Source organism: Heloderma suspectum, chromosome 2, assembly GCF_057233095.1.
Source record: "Heloderma suspectum isolate Gila_16-S chromosome 2, 16-S_ref, whole genome shotgun sequence".
In the NCBI taxonomy this organism is placed as follows: Eukaryota; Metazoa; Chordata; class Lepidosauria; order Squamata; family Helodermatidae; genus Heloderma; species Heloderma suspectum.
Genome location: NC_139459.1, coordinates 216,901,385 through 216,919,649, shown reverse-complemented (window position 1 = coordinate 216,919,649; position 18,265 = coordinate 216,901,385). Strand labels below are relative to the sequence as shown.

The window sequence follows — 18,265 nt, the reverse complement described above, 5'->3', positions numbered from 1 at the left end:
CACTTCTGTTTAAAAGCTTGGACTTAAGAATGATGGGTGTGCTTAGATTTTATGATGAGGCAAAATTGGGAAGAATTGCAAACACAACAGAGGAAATAACAATTTTAACTCAATACAAATGTTCATGGTGGGACCCAACATGTAAATCCAGAAAAACGTGGGTGGGTCAGTGGGTGGGTGGGGCTTTAGGACTGCAAAAGGGATATACCAGGGCCACAAATAAACTAGTGCGGGGCAAGAAGGTTGCAGCTGTACAGGGCTGCAGCTGCTCACAACTAGCTAGCCAGGAGGGTAGAGCTGATGTACACAGCGAGTTTTAAACCTCAACAGTTCTGCAAATCAGCTCAGATAACTGCAGTGGCATGAAGAAAAGGACCATCTTGGGTGCGCAGAGCCTAAACTATGTATTTAGGGCTGCAGATTTCAAAGGAAGCACCTTCACTTGTCCTAATGAGAATAATGAAGACAAGTCTACTTTCTGAGGGCAAATATATCAGATCATCCACAAGATCTTTAATTAAAAGTTATAGTTTGGATTGGGAAGGTTTACAGACTGTATGTTGTCCAATCCTAATCTATGGGTTATACTAGATTACAATTGTCATAGGAGTCAGAAAGAAGCTGATGAGGCAGGATTAGGCTGTAAAAAGGTAGGACATTGCATCTTTGCTCCGGTTGTAACAGTTACGCTGAATGCATTTGGGCCAAATATCATTGTTGAAATTCATTGGCTCTGATCTAGAAGTAGTTTCATGGAACACCTAAGAAGAACCATGGAGAGAAAAGACATGGAAAATGGCCCTGAATAACACATAAAGACAGCATTCCTATTGCATCAAAAGTGGGTGGGAAATGCTTACTTCCATCTGCACTGTGCAAGGGCAATAGGAAACAAACAGATTATGCATATATGCATCTGACTACCATCTCTGCCCATCTACACACGTCGGACAGATACTCTGAGAATGGCAACCTCCTGTTCCAAACTGCAGGCACAGAAGGCAAATCTTTCAATCTTTTTGGTCACAGCATGCAGCATCCAGTACAAGTCAACACAGGACACACCTCTGTTTGGTACACACACATCCCCTACTGTGTGGAATGAAAATAAAGAGCTGCAATGTGACAACATAATTGTCCCATTCATTACCAATGAAATGTAACATCTATGACATAACAAAATCCAATGAAATAAAAAGAGAATCTCCATTAACTCTTCAGGTCCAGTGCTTTTGACCATTTTTATCAGAAAATCCAAGTTCTATTACCACATACATTGGCAATGACTTTACAAATTGATGTTTAGCACGTAACAGAGTTTTACTGACACTGAAATCTGCAATGTGACATTAACATTAGCACCAAAATGTCAGTGTCAAATATGAATGCCAAAATCTGTACTGATCACTAAAGGAGGAAAAAACCATTGAATAAGCTATTGCCTTCGTATTTAACTGCTCACTCAGTTCTTCTGTGGGAAAAGCTCAGTAACTTTGGAACACTGGATATATTTATTTGCTTTCTAACAGAGTGACAGCTAATCAAATGCTATACTAGTCACACTTTTAATGACTGAATACAATATTTCTGGTTTAAGAGGGTCAGATAATAGTGCTGATACCTAACAGCTAGAGATGGGAAGGCCCAGAAAAAAAAATAGGGTAAGAAGCTTCCCCCCCCCATGCCCCCCAAGGACCATTTTTGTTTTTTTCTGAAAAACTGAACAGCTTTGGATTATAGTATATTTTCATTTAGAATTTAAGGCAATGTGTTTATATATTGTTACCCAGCCTTCGCTCTCCCAAATGATTTCTAAAAACTGTGTAATAAGAAGACTTCTATAGGAAAAACTAGAGGTGTAAAATGTCTAGAAATATTGAAGCCATGGGGGAAATTTTTTTTTTAATCCTCTTTGTCAGATTCCCAGCACAGTTATTTCTTCCACTCCTTCTAAAAAGTATTGATCTAATGTATCTTTTACTGTTAAACGTTAAGGGATGCACCCACCATGTAAGTAAAGTCACCATATCATAATGTGAATTCTTGACAGTTGGGTTTTGTTCTAAAGGGTCTTGTGTTTCTGGGCTTATTCTGGTTAGATACTGTAGCAGTCAATTCATGTAGTTCTAATCTAAAACCCACGTGGGAAAAAAAACACTGCAGGTTATCCCACCTCTGTCTCCAGATGCAATGGAACAGCATATTAGTTATCCCACCTATGTTTATTTCTGTAAAATTAACTTTGAAGCTTGGGCCTATGGAACTCACTACCACAGTTTAATAAAGTTCTCGGACCTCAGTTCTAGAAAATGCTGCCTCAGCTAAAAAACCCAAATGGTTACCTGCCGCCACCAGAATGAATAGGAACAAGTTTAGGAAGTTTCCTAAACTTCATCACAAACAGGAACAGATATAGTACACCAATCTTCCTTTGTCTCCAGTTCTTCCTGCTTCTTCTGGCTTCTAGAATGATTCAGATGTTTCAGGGACAACTTGCTGAAGCTCCCTCTGGTCAGACATAAAATAGGACCCTAAAATATGTTACATATAACTTGGTTTGCTCATAAAATTATCATGTTTGGTATATTAAATTTAAAAGTACATTTATTCAGGCAATAATTACAAATTTAATAACTGACTTTACTTTTTAAAGTTTTTAAATATAATAGCTTTATGAGAAAACCAAGTTATACATAATATAATATTAGGAACATAACAGCTGCTTTATGTTCCTAAAGCAGCCTTCCCCAACCTAGTGCCCTCCAGATGTTTTGGACTATAATGCTCAGCATTTCCTACCACTGGCCAAGCTGCCTGAGCCTGATGGGAGCTGAAATCCAAAATATCTGGAAGACACCAGGCTGGGGAAGGCTGTCCTAAAACAACTAAGTGATGTTAGATCTGTAAAGAGTGCTAAAAAAAAATACTGCTTATTTGTCAATTTTCCCCCAAGTTTCCATTTTCTTCCATGGCTTTAAAATTTCTGTACATTTTACATTTTTGCTAACAGCACGATCTTATACATGCCTATTCAGAAGTAAGTCCCATGGAGTTCAGAGGGACTTAAAAAGGTAAAGGTGTCCCCAACCAGTCGTGTCCGACTCTAGGGTGTGGTGCTCATCTCCGTTTCTAAGCCGAAGAGCCAGCGCTGTCTGAAGACACTTCCGTGGTCATGTGGCCGGCATGACTGAACACCAAGGTGAACGGAACGCTGTTACCTTTCCCGCCAAGGCGGTACCTATTTATCTACTTGCAATTTCTTGCTTTCGAGCTGCTAGGTTGGCAGGAGCTGGGACTGAAGACGGGAGCTCACTCCGTCATGCAGCACTCGGGTCTCGAACTGCTGACCTGCCGACCTTGCAGTCTGCAGTTCAGCATCTTAACCACTTACTCCGAGGTAACTGGATCCAGGACTGCAGCCTTAAGCATCACACACACACCAATCCAGGGGTGCAAAACATCAAGCCAGGAACCAAATCAAGCCCTCTGGGGTTCCCCAGATGGCCACACTGCCTTGCCTCTGACCACCGATCATTTGGTGCAGCTTTTGTGCAGTTTTCCCCCATTCTAAAAGGTCGAAATGCCTCTCCTAAGGCTTAGTGACTGGCAGTAAGAGTGCTAAGCTACAACAGGATGGCATTTTGGCCTGCTCCTTTGGCCCCACCTACCACTGGCATGTGGCCTCTGAGAGCTTCTCCGAAATGGAATTTGGCCCTCGGGCTGAAAGAGGTTCTGCACCCCTGCACTCCTCCTGAAATGCATAACACAGACCAGCAGGACTTGTCATCTACCAGGCTAAATGCAACCCACTGGCTATGCATTTTGGCTGGTCAGGTCAAAGCCCCCCAGCCCCCCCCCCCGCCGGTTTCGCTGCCTTCTTGGGACTTCAAAAAGAGGGGAGATGTGAAAGACTAAGGAGGGCCCAATGCATGGACTGCATTCAGTGTTGTGGGTTACAAATTCTACGGGTCTGGCATAAGCAAATAAATTAAGGAGATAGAACAAAGTTAGATTAAATTGGAGGATATTACCTTCCTTAATACAGTATTGGGAAGCTTCCTTATTTTCTCCACATGTTCTGGGTTAACCGCCAGTTCACAGCAGCTCACTCTGAGCAGTTCTTTGTAGGTCAGTTTTTGTCGGTCCAGTTCAATTTCAATGAAGTCATTCTCTTTAAGAGTACGGTTTTGAACTCTGACCTTAAGCACCAGTTCTAATTCAAAACACACACACAGAGACATCCACAGTATTAAGAGTGCTATTAATAGTCATTAAGAGCACAATCCTATGCATGTTTAGACTGAAAAAGTCCTGCATCTCCAGGGATTTCCCAGCCAGCATGGAGTGACTGTTGTAGGAGTTGTAGGACTTTTTTCTTTCTAAACATGCATAGGATTGCGCCCTAGGTAATTTTAGAAGCTTTAATTAAATTTCAAAAGCTTCAATTTGGTGATTGCGAGGGAGTAGCAATGAGGTTCCCAGACCAATCTTACTAGCATACAAAATCCTAGGTATGGAAAAGAAAAACCAATTCCCAAGTGAAGTTGTACTTGAAGGTGCAATCATAAAACACCTTTCAGAAAACATGGCCCGTGTAACAGCATATCTGTGTCTTTGGCTTGAGACCATTTCAGAATTCAGCTTGGAGGGGGGTGGTATCTTGGGGCCTGCATAAGCATGAAGATTTACATTAAAAAAAACAAACCATGAGCCATCCCAGCTGCTACTTGACAGTTGCAGGATGGTCTAGCAGGAAAAACATGAATGAGACCCTCTTCATTTCCAGGCTACCTCTGTCCTTAGCTGAGAGAACCCCTTTTTCAAGAATACTCTGATACATGAGCCCAATTTAGGCAACAGCAATAAGACCCATGAGCATTATCATCTGGATGAAGATGCGGGCAGGGGGAAAAGCCAGAGGAATGCTAATTAATCATTGCCACCTTGGGGATCTTTGCTTTAAGAAGTCAGGCATAAATATTTTCATAAATTACACTGTATGTTTCTGCAGGATACGATAGCTATCATGAATTCGCGAATACAAATGGCCTATTGGTCATATAAGGAGTAGCATATGGTCATCTTTGGTAACAGAAATTACTCTCCATGCCATATAGACAGACCTTCATATCTGTGCCCAGTTTACAGAAGTGCCTCCTCAGAAAGGTGTGTCTAGCCACCTCATTGCTCCCTTTTAACTGGGTGGTTTTATTTCAGTTTTATTTCACCTAGCATTTTTAGTTAGGACTGTTGAGGGTTTGCTGTTTTTACTGTTTCCATTTTCCTTTTTCACTATCTTTTATTGGACTGTAGGTGATGTCACTGTTATATTGCATATTTTTTTGTTTTAAATTGTTGTAAGCTGCCTTGAGTTTGCGTCACATAGAAAAACAAGATATAACATTTTATAGACTTGGATCCAAAGATGATGTGTGAACAAAAGATGTCCCCATTTGTTCAGCAATTCCCTCTTCCTTTTGTAGCCCCCTGTGCAAAATGCAATTCTGTTTGAAAGGGTACCCCAATTAACAGGATATTTTAATGTGGGGGGCAGAGGGAAGCAGGAAAAACCAGTTCTGTAAACAGAGAGCCATTCTTTTCATGGAATGGAATCCAAACCATTATAAATAATAGATACATTTAATAAAACCATTGCTGTTACAAATGTCCTTGAGGAACGCTTCCAGCAAAAATCACCCCTGCAAGTAGTAACAATAGGCTGTGTCCAATGTGAGTCCTACTTAGAATATACTCACTGAAATGAAGGGGACTTAAGTTAGCCATGACTAACTTAAGTCACATTCATTTCAATGGATCAACTCTAAGTAGAACTAACATTGGATATAACCCAATGGTAATAACTGCTTTATTTATTTACTTACTGACTGACATTTATAGGCCACCTTTTGACAAAACCCGGAGGTGTTGTATAATAAAAGTTAAACTGCAATAAGACATTATAAGTGGTAACATAAAAATAAACAATAATGAGATATTATAAATGGTAACAGAAAATAGTTACTAATTTATTTGGAGTGTACGGAATTAGTCTAGATTAGTACCTGGGGAGCAATTTCAAGTACCAAAAAAAGAGATGCCATACACCGCTGATTATGTAACCAATAAGCCACTGGTAGAACTTATGTAAATCAAGGGTAGCTGCCCTTTGTGGATATACACATAATTAGTTAGCACTATTTAGATGTTCACATGAATGTGGGTGGAGGGCAGAGCAAGACTGGCCCCACTCCCATGTCTGAATGAATCGGCATGCGGAAGCTCTGTCCATGCAGTTGAGGATGCTGCCTATTCAACGGGTCCCTGATCCTGCAGACAGAGCCTACACGCATGGAGTCCGTCTCCGCCTAGGCTCTTTCAGGTATTACAATAAATGTGTGCAGTGGCCAGGGCCAGTGGCCATGAGCAGACACAATCCTGCTCCCCCTTCGACACACATTCAGACAAATGTCTGAATAATGCTTATGTGAATGTTCCCACAACCAGTCAGAAAAACAGAAACTCAGGTAAATTTCACTTATGGATCACTATATTTGACCAGTCTTGACTCTTGGATTGTATGACGCAACTGAAAGACCAGGAAGGGTCCCAATCCAAAGAAGACGTTGTACAAAAAAATCTGTACTAATTAGCTGTATCCTAATGAACCCTTTTCTGATCAAAGCCAAGCACAACTTGTTCTGTTTTTTGGTCACATCATTTCCACTAGAAGGTTATCCCAAAAGCTGATCACTAAAATCATTTGAGGTTACCTTGCATACTACTAAAGGGAAATGCTCCAGTGAAGAAAAAGGGCTGGAACGTCGGAACAGGTCCGGCACAAGAGCCATTTGCTTGCTGAGTCTCAGGTGGTTTGGTTGCAGCTGGGGAAGAGAGTGTCCTACTTGGAGGGACAGGCACCTGGCGAATGTGGCCGTTCTGGACTGCAGGCTCCGGGTGTTCGATAGCTGCTGCCCTAGTCGCATCCCCATCAGACCCTACAGGGGAAGACTTTCCATGTTGCAACATGGCAGTGCCAGGTGCCTGAACTTGAGGTAAAGAAGTAGGACAGTCCTTGTTGTGCTGTTCTAAAGAAGGGGAAAGTCTTCCATTCAAAGAGGAAACTGAGGTGCTGGCAGTGCTGCTACTCAGGGAGTTATAAACATAAGGGAAAGGTGGGTTAACCAAGTAACTGGGGGTAATGGGCAAGGCAGAATCTTTCTTCACATCCAGAAGCTCATCAGCATCTTCCACTGCAGAAGAAAGAAAGAAAAATGCTAATCAAATCAAGACTACTTCCAACCGGACAAGGAGCTTAGTGAGTACAACCCAGCACTTTCATACCAACTACGGGGCAGGAAGCGGGAGCTGAAGGCCCCGCTAAGCTGTACATATTTAAAATAATATGTATAGTTAAAGATAAATTGAGAAGTTTATTGTCTAATTACTAAAGCTATAATAAGATAGTTATTTGACACTCCTACTGAGAAATAAGATATTAAATTACCCATTGTAAAATTATAATTGTATCCCCCCACCAGCTAATATGGGACCACATTTTAACATGACAAAGCCCAGATTTGATAGTTAATGACTTCCTTATTCCAATGCAATACATGTTCACATCAGTGCTAATTCTAAATTAAAAAGGCTTGAAGAAAGTTACAAGATCTCACTGCCTCGTCTACCTTGAATCACTATGGATTCCAACACTCCCACTGGCATTCCAATATTTTTGATGTTATTAGTATTATCTAATCATTTTACCTCCCAGCATCTTCCTAATTTCCCTCTTTGATGTTAACTGGGCTGGTCTTTCTTCTTTAACTGTGAGAATTTCCTTATCAGCGCCAGCATCTAGCAGGTATGATACCACCTGAGCATGGTTCCGTTTGCAGGCCCAATGCAAGCAGGTCCTGCACAAGGCAAACATAAGAGCTAATTGAAAAAGCCACACTACACAAAAGAAAATGTTATTCTGAATTGCTTTAGTGAACAATGACGACAGCCTATCTTAAACTGAGCGATTTTGCTACATTTCTTACATGTGTTTCCTATCTATATTCTTATAGTGACACCTACTGGCAGAATCCATCCTTGCATTCAAGGAACACATAAATCAAGACACTTGAAATTCATTTGCTTCTACCTTCTCAGCTTTTACAGGAAACAAGGGTATATAACCATGTTTTAAACCTTCTAATAGCCCAGGCACACTTTTTTTGCTTGGTGAATTAAGATTTAGAGGCACACTTCACCCACACACGCTTACTTTTAAAATGTGTAATAGTAAATGTCAGCAATGTAATGACTAATTTGTTAATTTTATTTGACAAATTATTATTTTTATTTGTTTTACTTTATTTTTCCAAAAGCATCGCATCTCAGTGTAAAAAATGCATTTGATGTTGAGTACACAGCAGGTAAAATAGAGGGGAAATTGTTGATAAAGTCAGTGGCTGTGTTCACATGTGATGCTAAATCATAGTTTAGTGCTGTATGGACAACCCTCAATCAGCTGAAACAAAGTGATGTGATTATATGCTCCCCCTTCTCCCTTCCTCCTGCTCAGCCAGGAGGAGGCCTTCTGCACAGCTTAGTTTCATCTTCAAAGAATCCTGGCTTAGAGTTACCTTTGAACCAGGAGTCATGGTTTAAAACAAGCAATGATTAGTTAAACAAGCTAGCTTTTGAACCCATGATTTGAAGTTGACTTGTTTAGAAATTGACTGTTTTAAACCAGGATCCTTGGTTCAAACTTAACACTAAGCTTAACATCTTTCCTCAACCTGGTGCCCTCCAAATATTTTGGACTTCAACTTTTATCAGCCCCAGCCAGCATGGCCAATGGTCAGGAATGCTGGAAGATGTAGTCCAAAACTTCTGGAGGGCGCCAAGTTGGGGTAGGCCACACTAAGACAAGATTTTTTAAAAGTGAAACCAAACTCAGTAGAGGTCCTCCCCTGACCCTGCAGGAGGAGGACAGGAGAGTGGCGGGGAAGCATGCAAGCCTGACACTCGGCTCAAGTTCACTGAGGTTCATCCATGTAGCATGAACCATGTCTTAGCACTATGTGCAAAATATAATTCTACCGTTCTACTCTAGTAGACTTTATCACAGCTTTTGACTTATGCAGAGATACAGAAGGCAGCCTCCCCCGAGGGGACCTCTGTATCGAGAGAGACTGAATTCTTGTTTCCATGAATACATTAAATAAGTGGGACCTGCAACAACATGTTGCAGTATATTCTCACCCTCCACCCATGGAAGTGCTCCGGTTTGGGGTTCCTCTGGGATACTATAATTCCTCCACCACCCCCAGAGTTCCATTTTTCTTTTTGAATTGACACTCAACCTTCTGTAGCTCCTAGGGAACACTGAGCATGCTCAGCCTCATGGGGTGTTTGAGGGAGGAGACATTCTTTACTTTTTCTTTTAATTTACAGACTTATTTACCTCTGTGTACCTAGGTAGCCCAAGTACATAAGAGACCACAGTCTTGCAGATGTCTCCGTTTTGCTTTGAAGTGGATAGCTACTTGTTCACCTGAGCATGCTATTAGTACAGACAAATGGGACCTGCAACAAAATGTTGCGGTGTGGGGTGCTCCTGTTCAGTGTTCCAGTCAGTCAGCTACACCTCCTCCAGGATTCTCCATTCAATTCTGTACCTCATACAGTTTTCGGTCCACTTCCAAAAACAGTCAGTAAGTATTCCATGGCCACTGAGTATGCTCCATCTGCACTGGGCTGTTTTGGAAGTCCCGCATCCCCTCCCCTGAAGGTTTTTTCCTAAGGATTTCTATACCTTTACAAACCTTGGGGTTCTCCCCAAGTGGTTGATACCTCCTTCTTGTGTGTGGATTTTATAGTGCTATTTTGGCCACTCAACTTTGAATTTTGGAAACAGAGAGAATAATGACAAAGTTCCTATGAGCCCAAAGCAACTGTCCCTACAGGAGGACCCCTGCTGCAACTTTGTATGATTCACTACCTTGCCCCTTTTCAATCAGCCTCCAGTGAGGGTAAGTAATTCTGCTAGTGAGACTGGACCATGAAAATACAGCGGAATGACCTTTTCCAGCATCCGCCCCTTATCTTCTGGATTGGTGTTTCTTTGGCACATTTGTACCCCCTCCTTTGCTCAGGACAGCATAAACTTGATTATCCTAGTTTTTATCCTTAGAGCAGGGATAGGCAACTTTTTTGGACCCATGGGCACATTTGGCAATTTGAGAAACTGTCCTGGGCACCACCACAAAACGGCTGCAATGGGAGGTGTGGCAAAGAACAAGTAAACTGCCCAAAAGACTGAGTACAAAGCAAAGGTGGAGTCTGAACCCCAGCACACTAAACAACTCCTTTGAATCTACAGCTAGTAAGAAAATGGGTCTTAAAAAAAAAAACTGGGAGGGGTAGGGCACCTTGCATGGGCACCAGGAAAGGTGTCTGGGGATACACTGGTGCCTGTGGGCACCATGTTGCCTGCCCTTGCCTTGGAGCAACCCAGTCTGGTAGGTTATGCTGAGTGTCAGACCATACAGTGAGCTTGCTGGATGTGCAGATATTTGAACGCAAGTCTCCTTGGTCTAAATTCAATATTCTTTCTAGTACATTGCTGCAGCGTGCTCTCTACTCATCTAATTTTTTAAAATATGCTAAAAAAAAGATAAAACATAGCCACACCCCATTACATAGGAAAACAATTTCAGTTACAAAACAATTCTGTTTCATAACTATATGATTAGTTTTCTTTGAGTTTAACCTTCTTAAAATGATCAACAAAGCTATACAGATCTAAGCTTTTCCTGTATTTTCTAACAAACTTACTACACTATAATGATTTTAAGGTTGCTGTTAAGTTTACTGAACTATAACGCTGAGATCTTCCTTCTAAGAAAATTTAATCAGCAACAGTTAATTTATAACTACACATTTATATATAGTTATTTTTTTTGTCTCCAGTATGCATTTGTCAATAGCTATTTCACCTACCATTGTTCTGTACAAAGTTTTGCAATTGCTCTCTGATTTGAACAAAGTTCTCTCAAAGTAAATTTAGTACTACATACAAATCTCCCTTTGTTTCATTCCTTCCCTTTTCATGACCACTTCCATGTCCCAATACAAGTCCCTGTGTTATAAACTTGTCATAATAAGCCCCCAAAACTACATATTAATTATATCACTTGGAAAAAAGGAAGGTACCATGATCATATATTTAATGTGTATTTCAAAAAGTGAGGATTGATACCTTTGCCTTCCAAAAGGTTTTAGCAAGGGAAATATTCCACAACACAGATAATATAATAAAGCTTTGAATTAGTAAAATATCAGATATACCTCACAAAAGCCTATAAGACAGAAATTCCACTTGTGATCATACAAGTAGACAAATCCCCTAAATTTTATTTTAAACTTGTTTGCTTTATTTTAAATTTGTTGCTTTAATTATATACCTCTTCTGAAATGTGATGTATACAATTCTAATACGATTGACTGAAATAAACTTTTAAAGCTGGAAAGCAGAATTAAAAATGTATTGTTTGACCTACCTAGTTTTCCACAACTGTGAAAACTTATAAATACTGTGAAGTGTAACCTTAAGTATGTTTATTCAGAAGTAAGTCTGACAGCATTCAGTGGGGCTTACACCTATAGATAAGTATTCACAGGATTGCAGTCAAAGATATGGAATGTACTTTGACCCTGTGTTATTAAATTAAGGATAAAAACAATGCATAAATATAAGCATCCAGACTACTAAACGAACAGAAATCTAAATAATCACCTTCCCCCCACCCCCCATAAAGTCATGTACATTTAATCTGATAATGGTGAAAACAGTAACACGTATCAGTAATTAATTCAGTGTTGGTAATTAAAAGGAATCACTCCAAACTTAATAAGTTGCTCTTTAAAAAGGTATGTATAGTACTGCCAGAAACTCTCAAGTAATTCACTTTTTAAATGCTTACCAGCCGTTGATTTCATTTTGCGAATTCACACTCACTCCAAATTCCACTAATCGCTGAACTTCTTCAATATCCCCCAAAGCAGCAGCTTCTCTCAGTCTTTCCTGAAGCTCTTTTTCCTCGATTGCAGAAGTCATGTTATAAAATCCTCTTGCAGCAAACTTTGGGATTATGGGTGATGGATCATTTTAATACGTTCGTCAATCAGACACGGCAGAAATCCAATCCATCCCGAAAGGAAAGTCCCACGTCTTATTCCTTTTAATCTTAAATTCATATATAGCCATTTTCTATCTATTGCTCATAAATTAAAGGGTTTTGAGATTTCTAAAGGCCATTTTTCCTAATTGCATAGTTACGGTATATCTAGACGGGTTCTGCTTCCTTCTTCTCGGGGGACTCTATTAAGTGAGACAACGATGACCTAGATATTTAGTTCCTACCAGCAGTCCGGTACGCAAACGTTCAGTGCGCAGTCCGCGGTTTAATTTCATTTAGCAGAAGAATATATCAAATGTTTCATTTTCTGTTTGTTAAAATGAGTGGCTGTTAAAATATAAACAGCCTTTTCGCGATCAATTCTTTATCCACCCAAAACGTACCGACTGCTATTGCTTCCATTTCCACTGACTGACGATCGGCAGCTTCCATTCGACTTTTCCCTCCCTCCTTCTCCCCGCCCTAGAGGCCGGTTTCTGAGGCTACAATCCTATGCCCACTTACCTGGAAGTAAGCCACACTGAACTCAATGGACTTACTTTTGAATAGACATGTCTAGGATTGCACTGTCAGACATTGCGAGCATCTGAAATACTGAAGCTCCAAATGTTCCAAAACTGGGAAGCAAGACCTTCCTGAAAAGGTAGTTTGGCTTAAAAAGAATGAAACATCAGAACCATTTCCAGATGTGTAGTTATTCTGTTGCAGCAAAAACCTGGCATCTGAGAGACTTAAGCTCAAGTTGGCAGATCTATATACACACGTATGGCAGTAGGGGAGTTGTAAACGGAAATTTAAATGCAAAAAGTACAGACAATGTAATGTGAGTAAGAACTAAAGTGATTTAGAAACGGTTGTATAGGGGGAATCAGTTCTCAGTGTCACCAGCAGGGAAAAGCTGCTAAGGGGTATCTGAGTACTTTCAGTTATGTATATAGTGAGGTAGCAGCTCACTGCTAAGTAAAGTGTTCCTGATAATTCAGTCTCTGTGGTTCACTTTATAATCTTGAAAAAATTACAGATAATAGCTAGGTTCACACAACATAACCTACACTCAGGGCTGAGTGTGGGTTGTCATTGAACCATGTGTTGTGTGAACACAGCTGCGCTAACAAACCATAGTTTGTTAATGACAAACAAACAACACTTCACAACCCAGCAACAAACCATGGGTTCTCTTTGTTGGTTGTTCATGGTTAACAAACCATGGTTTTTTAGCACGGCCAGGTTCACACAACACAACAACCCACAGTTGAACAACAACCCATGCTCAATCCATATTCAACCTTGAATGTGGGTTGTCACATTGTGTAAAACCAGCCAATGATAATAACAGCTGCCATTCACAAAATGTTGCTGTGTGATAACACAGATATTATATGTACATAAATCTGCCAATTTGAGGTTAATACTTCCTGCATTTTATGGATAGTGTCTACAAAAACTTATAACATGTTCATCTTTAAGGTGCCACAAGACTCTTCATTATAAAAATGTTGGAGGTTGTACTGATGCCCAGCAAATTAAAATGAAAATAAGTCAAATTAAAATTGCTAACATTGTTCAGGAGGAGGCAACAAAAAACGTCCCAAAGAAAAAGAAAACCAAGAAGGCAAGATGGCTGTCTGCTGAGACACTGGAAGCAGCCCAAGAAAGAAGGAAAGCAAAAGGCAACAGTGATAGGGGGAGATATGCCCAATTAAATGCAAAATTCCAGAGGTTAGCCAGAAGAGATCAGGAATTATTTTTAAACAAGCAATGCGCGGAAGAAGATAATAGAATAGGAAGGACAAGAGACCTCTTCCAGAAAATTAGAAACATCGGAGGTAAATTCCAGGCGAAAATGGGTATGATCAAAATCAAAGATGGCAAGGACCTAACAGAAGCAGAAGAGATCAAGAAAAGGTTGCAAGGATATATGGAAGATCTGTATAGGAAGGATAATAATATTGGGGATAGATTTGATGGTGTGGTCAGTTAGCTAGAGCCAGACATCCTGAAGAGTGAGGTTGAATGGATCTTAAAAAGCATTGCTAATAACAAGGCAGCAGGGGATGACGGTATCCCAGCTGAACTGTTTAAAATCTTGCAAGATTATGCTGTCAAGGTGATGCATGCCATATGCCAGCAAATTTGGAAAACACAAGAATGGCCAACAGATTGGGAAAAATCAACTTATATCCCCATACCAAAAAAGGGAAGCACCAAAGAATGTTCAAGCTATCGAACAGTGGCACTTATTTCACATGCCAGTAAGTAATGCTCAAGATCTTGCAAGGTAGACTCCAGCAATTCATGGAACGAGAATTGCCAGATGTACAAGCTGGGTTTAGAAAAGGCAGAGGAGCTAGAGACCAAATTACCAATATCCGCTGGATAATGGAGAAAGCCAGGGAGTTTCAGAAAAACATCTATTTCTGTTTTATTGGCTATTCTAAAGCCTTTGACTGTGTGGATCATAACAAATCGTGGCAAGTTCTTGGTGGTATGGGGATACCAAGTCATCTTGTCTGCCTCCTGAGGAATCTGTATAATGACAAAGTAGCAACGGTAAGAACAGACCACGGAACAACGGACTGGTTTAAGATTGGGACAGGAGTACGGCAGGGTTGTATACTCTCACCCTACCTATTCAACCTGTACGCAGAACACATCATGCGACGTGCTGGGCTTGATGAAGCCAAGGCTGGAGTTAAAATCGCTGGAAGAAACATTAACAATCTCAGATATGCAGATGATACCACTTTGATGGCTGAAAGCGAGGAGGAGCTGAGGAACCTCATGACGAAGGTGAAAGAAGAAAGTGCAAAAGCTGGGTTGCAGTTCAACCTCAAAAAAACCAAGATTATGGCAACCAGCTTGATTGATAACTGGCAAATAGAGGGAGAAAACGTGGAGGCAGTGACAGACTTTGTCTTTCTAGGCGCAAAGATTACTGCAGACGCTGACTGCAGCCAGGAAATCAGAAGACGTTTACTTCTTGGGAGGACAGCAATAACAAATCTTGATAAAATAGTTAAGAGCAGAGACATCACACTGACAACAAAGGTCCGCATAGTTAAAGCAATGGTATTCCCCGTAGTAACCTATGGCTGCGAGAGCTGGACCATAAGGAAGGCTGAGCGAAGGAGATAGATGCTTTTGAACTGTGGTGCTGGAGGGCAATTCTGAGAGTGCCTTGGACTGCAAGAAGATCAAACCAGTCCATACTCCAGGAAATAAAGCCAGACTGCTCACTTGAGGGAATGATAGGAAAGGCAAAACTGAAGTACTTTGGCCACATTATGAGAAGACAGGACACCCTGGAGAAGATGCTGATGCTAGGGAAAGTGGAAGGGAAAAGGAAGAGGGGCCGACCAAGGGCAAGATGGATGGATGATATTCTGGAGGTGACGGACTCGACCTTAGGGGAGCTGGGGGTGGCGATGGCCGACAGGCGTGGGCTGGTCCATGAAGTCACAAAGAGTCGGAAGTGACTGACTGAATAAACAACAACAAATTGGTGGGCAGTCAGCAGTGCTGCAATTAAAATCTAAAATAGATTAAATAATTCAGAGCCAGAACAACCGTTTTAAAATGTTGATTTGGTAAACTTAAGCCATGTCTCCCAACATTCTGCCAGCTTTCTCAGTTTTATGTGTGTACATTTTGCTATAGTCCAAGTTTCTTAAAGTACGTATTCCAAATTATTTCCTTAACATTAGGAAGGGTTGGGCAGGGGTTCCATTTCCAACAAATTCAAGTGACTTAATCCCACAACAGGAGAGAGGACATCTATCATAATTTAACTACCATGCCACACGAAAGTCAAGAATCAAAGATTTTGAGGGTTTAAAAAAATAAAATTATGAACATGACTGCCATCCCTTGTGGCTGCTGAGAAAATTTTGAAAATATGTAACTATGGTGTAGGGATTGGACTGAAAACCCAAAGGTACAGAAGAACCATACAAATGTTCTTTTATAAATAAATAAAAAAATTCTTGTTCCTAATTTTTAATAGTTAAGAGCTGTCAACTTTTCACAAAACGTAGATCAATATCAGAATCCTTTCTCTGTGTCTATGCCTTCTTGCTTGAATTATGATGGACATATACATAGGACAGGGCTTTCTCAGTTGGAGTACCGCAGTTGTAGAATGCTCTCCTGAAGGAGGACTGCCTAGGTCCATCACTGCTGTTACAAAGACATCGCACTTTGGTAAAATATTTGGGTAGGACCTATTCATTGGTAGCTCTGCATTTAGTTATGTCTGCCAACTTTGAGTGCTGTGCTGTGCTTTTCCCATTTTAAAAAAAGTTGTGCTGGGTATATAAATTAGTATATGTAAATTTTATTCAAACCACTATTCTGTTTTTGCCCTCTTTTTTGTGTTTCTGTGACGTGTTTTCTCTTTTTTGGCAATGCATAAGTGGCCATTCTACTGTGAGAAACAGGATGCTTGACAAGATAGGCCATTGGGCTTATCGTTTTTACCTCAATGATAAAGGCTTTGAGAGAATACATTAAGTATTGTATATTTATTACACACAATAAAAAGACAGTTCTTGCCCACAGACTTATAATCTAAAAGACATGCCACAAAAGGAAAAAAGGAAGAGGAAAGCAAGCAAAGTCAGGCATCAATTCTTAAAGTTACAATGAGCAGCAGAGTGGAAACAGTTTAGGGAGAGAGGAATCCAGATGAGTTGGTCCCTCAGCAGATGGAGTGGCCCTGCTTCCCATTTCTCCCTCCACTGCAGTTTTATGGAATGGCTGCTACCAGGTGATAGTTGATAGAGATTTAAACAAAACTGGCATTTTGAAGTCAGTGTTGCTAGTCATGTCACATACACTGGTTCACAGAGCAACTTTGGGGGCCAAGTGACAGGGATTTAAAAACTGGAAATGTAAGAAAACTGTAGAGGGTGATCACTGGGTAGTGACTTGTTAATGCAGGAAGCCCATGAGCAAGCAGTATAGATGAAAAGACAGAACGAAGACAAACTTAAAGAAGTGTGGGGCAATTACTTCAAGCTGTATATTAACTGAGGAAAGATGCAGTTTATGTATGCTGCGTTTCCCCCTTATTGATTTATAGTTTTGTCTTGTTTGTTATGTTTAATTCGTTCCTTTCTATTATTTCCCGAGAGGATTCAGCCAACCCATACCACTATACGTTTAGAGGGCAATTTGAGGAAGAGGGTGGGAAGAGAGTGAGAAGCGGGGGGAGGGATAGAGCTATATACAAGAACAGCCTTGTTGGTCATTTATATATGATTTAAAACCTTCATAAAGTTTTAACATTGGTACTGGGGGAAGGAGGTGAAACCATTTTCCTGATTAATCCCCCCACCCCTTCATAACAGTCATGCTCTCTGTTTCTACATAAGTCACTGATCCAGATATGTCTCCACTATGACATTTGGACCCCGCATAAAATTCCGTGAATGAAGCAGGGCAATTGCACAACAAAAGCCTCGACTGGAAGCATGTAGAGTACTTGGTGTGCTTCCAGGCAAAGCGTTTATTCTGCAATCATCCCAGTGGGTCCAGATGTTATCATCTTCCATTTGTAACCCCCCTTTGTTTCCCCCCCACACTTATTCCATCTTTTTTCTTACTAGAAGAAATCTGTTAAGGGGCAAAAGATGGAATAGGTGCACAATGCCTTTTGTTTTGTAGTGCTAGGAGCGTCCTAGCACCCTCAGATGCTAAAAATTTTATTTCAAAGAAACGTGTGGCAATAGGATGTGTGGGGATTCTGCCTCAGGATATGGTACTGTTTTTTAAATTACTTTCTGCCAAAGTGTTTTTAAGAATTCTTTTAGATTTTTATGCTGTTAAGTTCTAAGTATTCACTGCCTGTCCCAGTAGAGTTGAAATGGTATTAGAAGGTGGAGTGTTTTTGAAGTTTTGTGAATTAAGTATGAGATCATTCTATGGAGCTCTTGACGAATATTTAAAGCAAATCTGGATTGAGCTTTCTTTGTGTATTCTGCGAGGTTCTTGGAAGTTAGGAGAAGCATGGTTTGATTTGACTTAGATATTCTCTGAAGATGCGCAATGAAGTTGTGTGTAGATGAGGGTTGTGT

General features: G+C 40.5%; 1 protein-coding gene across 7 annotated transcripts in view; it reads right to left on the bottom strand.

The window, feature by feature from the left end:
• ANKRD40 (ankyrin repeat domain 40) overlaps positions 1-13,761 on the bottom strand; it is a 48,751-nt gene extending 34,990 nt beyond the window's left edge. For all 7 annotated transcript variants that reach the window (XR_014788258.1, XR_014788260.1, XR_014788261.1 and 4 more), the window contains exons 1-4: positions 11,976-13,761; positions 7,765-7,913; positions 6,771-7,250; positions 4,032-4,213 (exon numbers count right to left, since the gene is read on the bottom strand). Coding sequence is in view for 1 of the 7 variants with exons in the window: in XM_084837945.1 (XP_084694071.1) it covers positions 4,032-4,213; positions 6,771-7,250; positions 7,765-7,913; positions 11,976-12,109 (945 nt within the window). In the remaining 6 variants the exon portion in view is untranslated. The remainder of the gene's footprint in view (positions 1-4,031; positions 4,214-6,770; positions 7,251-7,764; positions 7,914-11,975) is intronic.
• Positions 13,762-18,265: the final 4,504 nt, after the last annotated feature.